General features: G+C 36.2%; 1 protein-coding gene across 3 annotated transcripts in view; it reads right to left on the reverse strand.

The window, feature by feature from the left end:
* Positions 1-10,117, reverse strand: part of pnt (pointed) — a 127,183-nt gene that overhangs the window by 30,978 nt on the left and 86,088 nt on the right. For all 3 annotated transcript variants that reach the window (XM_065350021.1, XM_065350019.1, XM_065350022.1), the window contains one exon: positions 9,644-9,928. In XM_065350021.1, the coding sequence (XP_065206093.1) occupies positions 9,644-9,928 (285 nt within the window). The remainder of the gene's footprint in view (positions 1-9,643; positions 9,929-10,117) is intronic.

Here is a 10,117-nt window from a genome sequence, read left to right on the forward strand (position 1 = left end):
TTGAAAATTTGCAAATCGCTCATTTTTGAATAACTTCCTGCATTGGAAATACGTTTTTCTTGCATTATTACGGATTTTTCAACACAAAAACATTAAAAGGTGCGATATATGAAACTGGGGGAATATTTTTAGACACAGTGGTACCAATTTTTTGGTAATTAGTGCCAATTTCAAAAAAAAATCAGAAAAAAATGTGTCAAAGTTTTGGTTATTTTTTTTCGATTTTTCAAAATTGGAATTTTTTATAATTTGCGGTTTTTTGTAAATATTCAAAAAATGAAGCCTCTTGGAGAAAAAACTCGAAAAAATGTGGCAAAAAATTTAAAAGATTTTTTTCCAGTTTTGAAAGATTTTCAAACGCAATTTTCTCCATTAGAATTTCCTTATTAATGGCCAAAAAATGATCAATTTTCTCCTAAAAAATTTCAATTTTTCATCAATTTCCACTTTTAATACTTGTCTTTCCACCAATCAAGCTTTTCAATTACACCCCACAAGTAACCCAATCACCTCCCTTTATAAGGATACCCAACCCTACAAAAACAACAGATACCTCTTAAAAAGCCGGCATTACGCAGTCAGAAGACCAAAGGGGAACGAAAGCTGGCACATTCCAAACCAACCACTCGCACATCAATTACCTTTCCCGTCATATTACGAAATCCTTTATACGTACAAAAAAGCATAGTGCATATACCAAATACCAGCAAAGAACAAAACGCCTTTAATTCCTCTCGAAGGTATCTCGATATTGTCTAGAAAAAAAAGGCCAGATGAAAAACTGAAGACATGTTAAGACATCATAAATGAATATACTCGAGTAAAGGGGTATGCAAGTAAAGACGTCATTTCCCTTTTTTAAAGAACCACAGCAAAGCAATACCATCGCTGAAAAATATACCCAACTTCCTGCTAGAAAGTCTGAATTGAATTCGTACCTATACCTACTGGTACCTACCTATACGTATGCTCATAAGTTCAATCCACAGCAAATGGTAGATATACACGATTGCTAGTGCTGGAGAATGCGGAAATCTGGAGAGCTGTTCGTATAGAAAATTACACAGTATGGACTTGACTAATGGAATGACTAGATAGTATATCTTTATGTGCTGGGAATGCTAAGATCCATGACCTTGTATTGTACATAGAACTTCGAGTTGTACATTATTTTTGCCGAGACTATTTTTTTTTCTTCTTCTTATTCTAAGTTCATTGGCAATTCACACGTTTGGTTTTATCTTTGTGCAGTTGTATGCTCATTATTTCTACAATATGTTAGATACATTGTATACGAAGAAGTAGTACATGCGATGTAATATTTACTTATAGTATGTATACCTGAGCAAGTATAGGTACATAAATATAAATGTAGAGGTTGGTGGACATGACCGATGTTTGCGAGTTGCTGGACAACAAATGTTAAATGATTATACGTTACGAGGTCGCGTGTCATTTGAAACACATACACCATGGTCCATCAATATATAGCAGGCATCTGTCCTTAAAGGGTTCAAGAACTCGTTCTTGGCTCTTAAAAAAATCCTCCAAGTATACCTAGTCCATCAGCTTTGGTAAAACATAGGGAAAAAAGCGTACGGTGGAGCGAGCCTTTGCATGCTCGCGAGTCAATAGGTCGAGTACGTACCTCTCTATAATATAAGTGTATGGCCAGAGTAATCACGCCGCAGAACAGTGTATAATAAAACGGAAATACTACTAAAGAAAACGAGATAACCGGGGACAATACGTCGAATAAAAACCTTCTTGTAAGAAAAATACCACCGTACACTTTGGGGGTACTACGGGCGCGTGTGCAAAAAGGGGTTCTCCCCGGTAGCTCGCAGACGTTTATGAAAAGAGCTTCTTTTTAAAGGCACGCGGCCTCTTCTTTGCGCCGACAACTTTAACATCTGTAAGAGACTTCCGGTGGGAGGTTCCTTCTTCTGCATCGTCGTCGTCGTCAAGAGAGAGTTCGAAAAACAGCTTTTTTTTTCATTCTTTTTCTTTGGCTCGATCAAAGACCCTCTTCGTCTTTCGAAAAACCCGTAACACAACCGTTCGTTTGTCGATGCCATCGAAAAAATATACTCGAACCACCTCGGAGAGTACATTACCAGTATTGTTAACGATACGCACGTGCAACTGCGCACACGAGCGTAATTTGAGACTCGACCTATTGTAATCTTCTTATACATAGTTAGAGGGACCAGAGTGAAAGACACAAGGGCGGAAAACACAGACACCAAAAAGGGAATCTTTTAGGTATAAACGCTACCGTTTCCGGTACACGGGCCAAAAAATGCCATATTTTAATTACCTATCACGAGCAAAATCATCGCGAGCACTTATATAGGTGAAAAATTGCGCCAAAAATTGATGAAAAAATAAATCAAAATCGCTATTTATTACCTTTCCAAATCATATTCCAACGAGTAAATTTTAACTGAAATTCCGTTCATAGATTTCTCTGTCAGAGGGGAAAATTTGCACCACCAACGATACAACACAATCACCTCGATTCAATTCGCGATCAATTTACAGTCGCACAATCGCACACGCGCCAGCACACACCGTAAAAAATAATTTTTCGCGAATAAGCATTAATCAAACAACCACCGCGTTTACGCTATAAAGTAACGGTCGACCAGTGATAAAAGTAAAAATAATAAAACGAATTATGATTCGAGATGAGTCGGCGGCAACGCGTTAAAGAGGGGGTATAGCTCGCCGCGAGTAAAAAGAAAAACAGTGGAAAAGAGAAGAAAACGTGTAGCGCGATGCGCGGCCACCGTACACCGGAGCAGTGGGCAGGGGGGCAGGGGTAGACGTGGCCAAGACGAGTATATACGCGGCTGTTCAGTATATTAGAAGACCGCGACTAGGTACAGAGAAAAAAAAATGGTAGAGGAAAATTTAGTGTTCTTCGTAATGGGAAAAGAGCAAGGAAGCGTGAATGACAACCGTGGAAGAAGGAGTCGCCTTCTTATTACATACAACTATAGAAACACCTCGATGTCTTGGTCATTACAATCTCTCTGCGCTTTGCCCCTGCCCCCTCGATTTATCTACACGATCTTTTTTCACTTTTCTTCGCCTGTACCTGTACAGGTACACCTATAAGCAAGACCTAAGCTGAAAACCTCTTGAGTGGTACCTATATAAAAACACTACGAGTCTTCTTGTTTCGTAGGTATATATAATATAAAAATACACCTCCGACTCATCGAGCTATATGTAGGTATGTCTTGCTGTTTACAACATCTAGAAAAGACCATTAATTTTAATGCATTTTCCTGTTAACAATGCCGTGACTTCACCAAACACCAGCCAACGAGGTTGATGACAGAATCGTAAAAACCTACTGATGATAATGCCGTCGCTTCTGCAGAGTACTCTGAGGCTATATCGGAGCAAAGAAACTTGGAAATTTTAATGTTCTTGTTTTTTTTTATCATTGCATTTCTCCAGCACGAATGTTCCTCGATATTCCTATCTAGTCTTTCTCAACTTATGATTTCCATGCCATTAATTATCGCTCGTGTGGCGATAATTTCAAATAATTCACCGGACCGAAGACGAAAAGCAAATGAGGAGGTGCATGTTGAGTCATTCTTGTGATTAGCACATGTGCCAGCTCAGAAGAAGCTACAGGGACATAGAAATACGATTTCTTTGAGGGGAGGGGGTTGAGATCCAAGTATGACTTGAGGATGTAAATTCTGGAGACTTGAATTCGGCAATCGAACACTGAACAGTATAAGCTTTACTTATGGGAAAAGACCGCCAAATTTCAATGAAAAAAATGATTCGACCATTTTTAAAAAACAAGATTCTCAAAAATTGATCTAGACTTCTGACGATTCTTCAGCAGAATTCTGAACTTTTTTACTCAAAATTTGAACTCTTCAAGGGAAAATGATTGGATTTGAAGAGATTTGAACACGTTCAATCCGATCAAAACTTCAACCTAAATTTTGATTAGATCTGGTCAGATGTGATTGAATTCGTGGAATGCCTGGATCTGATCACATTCGATCAGGATCCGATAATTTTCTGCCAAATACCTATTGACTATTTTACACAATCAGTGTTTTCCCCAAATTTTCCAAAGAGATGGGTTCCCTGTTTTCACGTATTTCAGCTCTTTCTTCCTGTCAAAAAATCAACTTTCAAAATTTGAGAAAACTTTTCAGATTTTTACCTCCCTTTTTTAATAAAAATATTGTATTTAAGATTCGAGAATATTTTATTTCGTACCTTCGTCTTTCCTCCAATTGCCAATTGATTTTTCCAATTTCCTCACAAGGGAACCTTTACAACCTGAAAACTTTGATTGAGTTGAAATTTGGCTCATGAAAAAAGCATCAGAGCCAAATTTTAAGCTGCTCAAGTTCATTACGTCTTCTGAAGCTATTTAAAAATTGCAGGAGAAAATTCAACTTTCACTGAAGGCTCCAGATCGGCTTGAAAATGATGAAAACCACTTCGAGGAGTTTATTTTAGGGGGTAAAAGACATTTTGAGACATTTTTGTCAAAAATTGACAATTTTGGAATTTTAAAAAAAATTTATAATCCCAAATTGCAAAAAACAGCACTTTTTAATCCCTTACCTCCGATTTGCAATTCACCTGCTCAAATTACATTTTCTGCCACCGAAGTTAATTGAGAACGTCTTCTGGAGCGATTTGGAATTATTGGAGAAAAATCAACATTTGTTGAAGGCTCCAGATCGGCTCGAAAATGGTGACAAACAATTCAGTGGGGAAGGGGGTCAAATTCAGTATAGGTATATAAAATAATTTCAAGCTTTTTTGGTCTACTTTTTTGTAAGAAATTAATATCAATAATAAGTATGCTATTAATTTCCACAATTTTCACAAATTTGCCAAGAATAGAAAAATCAACTTTGGCAGCTCAAAATTTGGTTTTCAAATCTGGATGACATGCTCTTTCAGCAAGCCAAATTTCAGGCCATTTAGTGTTTGCAGGTCATAAAAATTCCTTCGTCAGGCTTCAAGAAACCATCTCATACCATCTCCTATCATCAGATGACACTACATACAATCACCAATTATGAATTCAAGAGCATCTTTTGGGTCACAGAGAACCACAGTACGATGAAAATTAGTCAAACCATTATAGGTGACACTCTTACACCACGTGCCCTCTGAGGAAACCTTTAATTGCTTTCTAAAAACACCGCCAAACGGTACCCTAATCAATCAATTATCGACACCTCGAGTGGAAATACTCGTCACCTTGACCACAAACCCGGAGAAACTCGCACAATTGTCAACATCAATCTTCGACACCTAGATCTACCCAGGCTCCAAGCACCTCGAAAAAAAAGTAGGAATAAAGTCCCAGAACAGTTACAACCATCAAGCTGCTATCAAGCAGCAATTGAAACGACCAAGTCTAGAAACGAGAAGGAAAAAAAATAGCTTGAAAAGAAACAAGGTAACATTTCCTGCGCGTAATTCGTATAAGGTACAAACAAGTACGATTTTCACATTTCATTATATTATAGTACCTACGATAGAGTCGAACGTTTTAACTATTTGTGACAGTTCATTAGACTATAAACGTTTTTTTTTCTTTAGTTTTTTCGACGGGATTAAACGACACGACCAAGATACTAATACAGAACATAACGGACTAGGCGGATGTAATTTTACGGAATAACACGAGAAAATGGCGAACTATCATTACACGGATGACAAAAACATTTTCCACAATTGATTCTCTCTCTCTTGTACATTCTGGTGTTCGGTACGTACCTCTAAAGCTAGGCGACCCAGCTCGACCCGATCGACTATGAAGGAGAACCAACCTCAGCTACAGGTATTTTCACCAATAAAACGAAAATGTCACCGATCCATCGATCTGATAGGAAAATTTCAATTCGGGTCGAATCGTCAAACTATGACGACCTCAATAAAATCGACGAACGAGCTTTCGTATTCTCGACCTAACCAGCGCACACGATCGCATCATCCGTAACAATCAATACCAAACGATCAACAGAGATCCCGCTACCATAATGCATAGTTACATCACTATACTCGAAAAACTTGCAACAACTTTCCATCACAATGCTCTGGGTTTACTATGCACATAAAAGTGTATAATGTTCAGCCAGCGTTTGAGGTATAATACCTATCTGTACGCCTCCAGTCCCTGTATGAGTAATATTTCTTAATAGTCAATTTAATTATTTACGCCAGTAAGTATAGAAAGAAGCAGAAAAAAAAGTCGCCTCTGTGAATTGCCTACTCCTGTTACTCTTGTGTGGTGGATATACTATACGTACGTTAACTCAACTTGCCATCAACATCAACATACTCTGTTACATAATGTTGAAAAAAGTCGACCGTGACAGATAGTATACTTACGAATTCAATTAAAACAAAGCACCAAAAAACATGTAATAACAGACTTGACTCGATGTACTGAAACTTACCTACTGTGCAGGTAAGTACTATAAGCATTCGGTGCTTAGTGTATTAATAGTGTAAGTTTAGCGTAACATCGTTTAAGGTAACCGTTTCTCCAGCAACGAGTCACATTTTATTTGCAGATCAATTGGCATAGCATTATCTTCGCGCTAGCTTAGAGACTCGTTCATATTACAAGTTATTGCACTGCATTGATAAAAAGAAACATAAATGATGAATGGAAGAAGGTAAAGCTACGCATGCTTATCTAATATGGATAGAAAAAAAACCGCAAACTCCATTTGAAACGGATATCCCTAAAGATAGGAGTAATTTTTATAACCTAAATTAAAAGAAGTATCTTGTACCCAGCATCACTCAGCAGAAAAACTGATAAAAAAACCTACTAGTGAAGAAATTCACATAAAAAAATAATAATACTTGAATAAGTATATCAACAACGGAAAGAAGGATCAACTTTTCAGCTGCTGAAGTGATTTACCAACCACAAAAACAATTTGAAATCAACCAGTCAATCCCAAAACATCAAACACCCATTTTGAGTTGGATTAAACAAGCATTCAATTTGATTGCGATCAAACAAACAAACAAAATAAATAAATGCCTAGTTAGGAGCAAGCTACAGCTTTCCTAAACTATTAACCTAACAAAATAAGCTATTCTTCAACGAAATTTACCCTACTCAGAAAAGTGAAAATTATATAAATTATTATAAATCTAAATTTTTCCATTTGAAATTTAATTTTTTCATCTCATACTAACTTAAGCAATTCTCTTTGGGAAATATAATATAATTGAACGATAAAAAAGGTGATTTGCACGATAGTCATTTGAACGGTAAAAAGTGGTTCAAGAACGATAATTTATAGGTGGTAAGCACAGAATTTTTAAAGATAGAAAAATTTGTTAGCACGATATTTTTTATTGATAAAAGAAGGCGTTGGCACTAAAAATTTTTCTGTGAGATGAGCAGGTCTCAAAAGTTGTGAGTCCATAATTTTTTGCACACCTCCCACCCCAACCCAAACATCCAAAAAATATTTTTTGTACGTTTAAAAAGTCCTCTTTTTGTTCTAAAATTACCAAACAAAAGTGCCGTTTTTTGCAAAATTTTCGTATATGGATCTATTTTTTTTTTTTTTTTTTTTTTGACAAATTTGCCCAAATCAAAATGTCAATTTTTGAAAAATTTGTCAAAAAGTTACAACTTCTTTTTTTTTTTGGGGGGGGGGAGGGAGATTTTCAAAAAGCAGCAATTTTTGGCAAAACAGTTGAGAAGTGCCCATTTTTGGCACAATTGCTGAAAAATGTCAATTTTTGTCAAAATTTTCAAAAAGTGTTCATTTCTGGTAAAATTGTCAAAACGGGCCAATTTTTGCCAAAATTGTTAAACTGTCCTGTTCTAGCTAAGATTGCTAAAAAATTGCTGTTTTTGCTAATATTGTCAAAAAATCCCTGTGTTTTATCAAAATTATCAGAAAATATAAATTTTTGGCGAGGTGACGAAAAATTGTAGATGTTTTTTCGTCAAAAATCTCAGTTTTGCTAAAATTGCTAAGAAATTTGTGCTTCTTTCCCAAAACGTCCAATAAGCACTGATTTTTGCCTTAAATGCCTGAAAAGCCCTCTTTTTGTTTCGGATATCGTCTCATTTATCGTTCATTTGATTTTTGTCGTTGAAATCGCCTAATTCGTCGCTCGTTTTGTACTGAATTGTGTAATGCATTTTTCTATCCTGCAATCCTCTTTTTTATTGTGAATAAATAAATTGTTTATCGTGCTAACTCACTACTGCTATCGTGCTAACCACCTATTTTAGAGTAACAATACATTACACCCGTTCTCTTTTATCAATATTGAAGGGATCAGCCTTCATTTGGCTGAGTTTTGAATTTAAGTATTCCAAATTTGATTTTTTTAAAATTCATCTTCAAATAAGCTGTTTTCTAGCGGACCTAGCTCAGTCCCATAGAACAAAATGAAGAAACAAATGGAGAAACAAAAAAGAGGAATATTCTCAAAAGAAATTCATATGAACAAACACCAAAAAAACTTGAAAAAAATATGTTAAAATGACGACGACGACGACGATCCACAAAAATCCTAAATTTTAACGAACAAAAAAATGTATATGTGCTTCCTATTTTTTTTCACCATAATGGCATATATGTACCATTGATTCCTTTCTCAGAAATAAGTAGCTCACAGCAAATAATAAGGATTATTTTCCTCAAAAATTAAATCAATTTCTCACACGTATCAATCTCGAATCATCTCGATACGAAAATCACACCATATTAGAAAATGGCTGACAAAGAGAACAAACAAAATGACGAATTTACTTCGTATTATGTGCAATTGTGCACAAATGACCCAATAATACGCCGAATTTACCATCATCATTTAATGGAGTTTTATTGTGACAAACAGTGCTTTGATGTTTAGGACATTCACCAACGCATACAACAAAATTGATTAATATAATAAGCTAAATTACCGCAGCCATTTAAAGCTCAGATTTATAGAGGAGACTGCAGGAGGAGGTAGGATTGAAAGCATTGTATAGGCAAATCTATTCATTTAACGAGTTACATGTGTAAGCATGAGACATAACCCTTTCATAGTACCTACGTATGAATATGTTTGTAAATTTCCTATTCCTTGCTACACATGTTAAGCTTGCACCTACTCATAACGCTGCTTCAATGATATCAATTATTCTTGGTGTTTTTTTTGCAGTGCATTCTTATTCGATGAAAATTAATAGCTATCTATGATATGATTTATAATTTTATCCAAGTTCAGAACTATGACTTAAACGCAGGAAACGTATAATTAAGTGATCATGCTTCGGGTATGTGGTAAGTTGTGCACCCAAAATAGAGCTTAAAATCAATTTCTGATCTCTTAGCGATCCAATCATTTTTTTTAGAGAGTCAATTCACCCAGCTGGTATTACAAATTACATATGTTTAGAATGTTCACCCCCCCCCCTCATTCACCATTCCTTTAAAAAACCTCTCAGGTGATGCATTTCATGGCATAATACCTAACGCAGTAGATCAGGAACCGCATAAAATCCTTTTCGGAACCATTCACCAATAGGATTGTTTGTCAAATTACTTCGCAAATGTACATAACACATTGTATTTAACGACCAAGTAGACAAAATGGCACTTACCTTCGGATATAACGACACCATTCGAGCTAATGGAATGACTACTTTTGGTGGTGGAAGAGACTTGATTACTATCACTATTTTTGCTGGTATTGGTATTGGTATTGCTGGTGTGTGATTTGCCAGTGGCTGTGGTGTTGCTGCTGGTCGACGATGTTTCCGAATTAGGCGTACCGGCGTTGCTGGAAGCGTAATCTCCTAAATATTCGCTTAGATCGGGAACACTTATGGAATCGTATAGACTAGCAGATACACTTTCAAGTGAGCCGGATTTTTCTTTTTCGACATCTGTAGAAAAAAAACACGCAAACAAATTCGTATCAACGTCACACCTCCGCCATGTACATAAAATAGGTACCTATCAAAACACCTGACACATCGAAGTATAAAAAATCAACGCCAACCAACCGCGGTGCAAGTTTCTTAATAAGACGTATGTATAGATATATAGGTAGGTAGGTGAAGTTTATAAATACT

This window comes from Planococcus citri, chromosome 2 (assembly GCF_950023065.1).
Source record: "Planococcus citri chromosome 2, ihPlaCitr1.1, whole genome shotgun sequence".
NCBI classification, from domain to species: Eukaryota; Metazoa; Arthropoda; class Insecta; order Hemiptera; family Pseudococcidae; genus Planococcus; species Planococcus citri.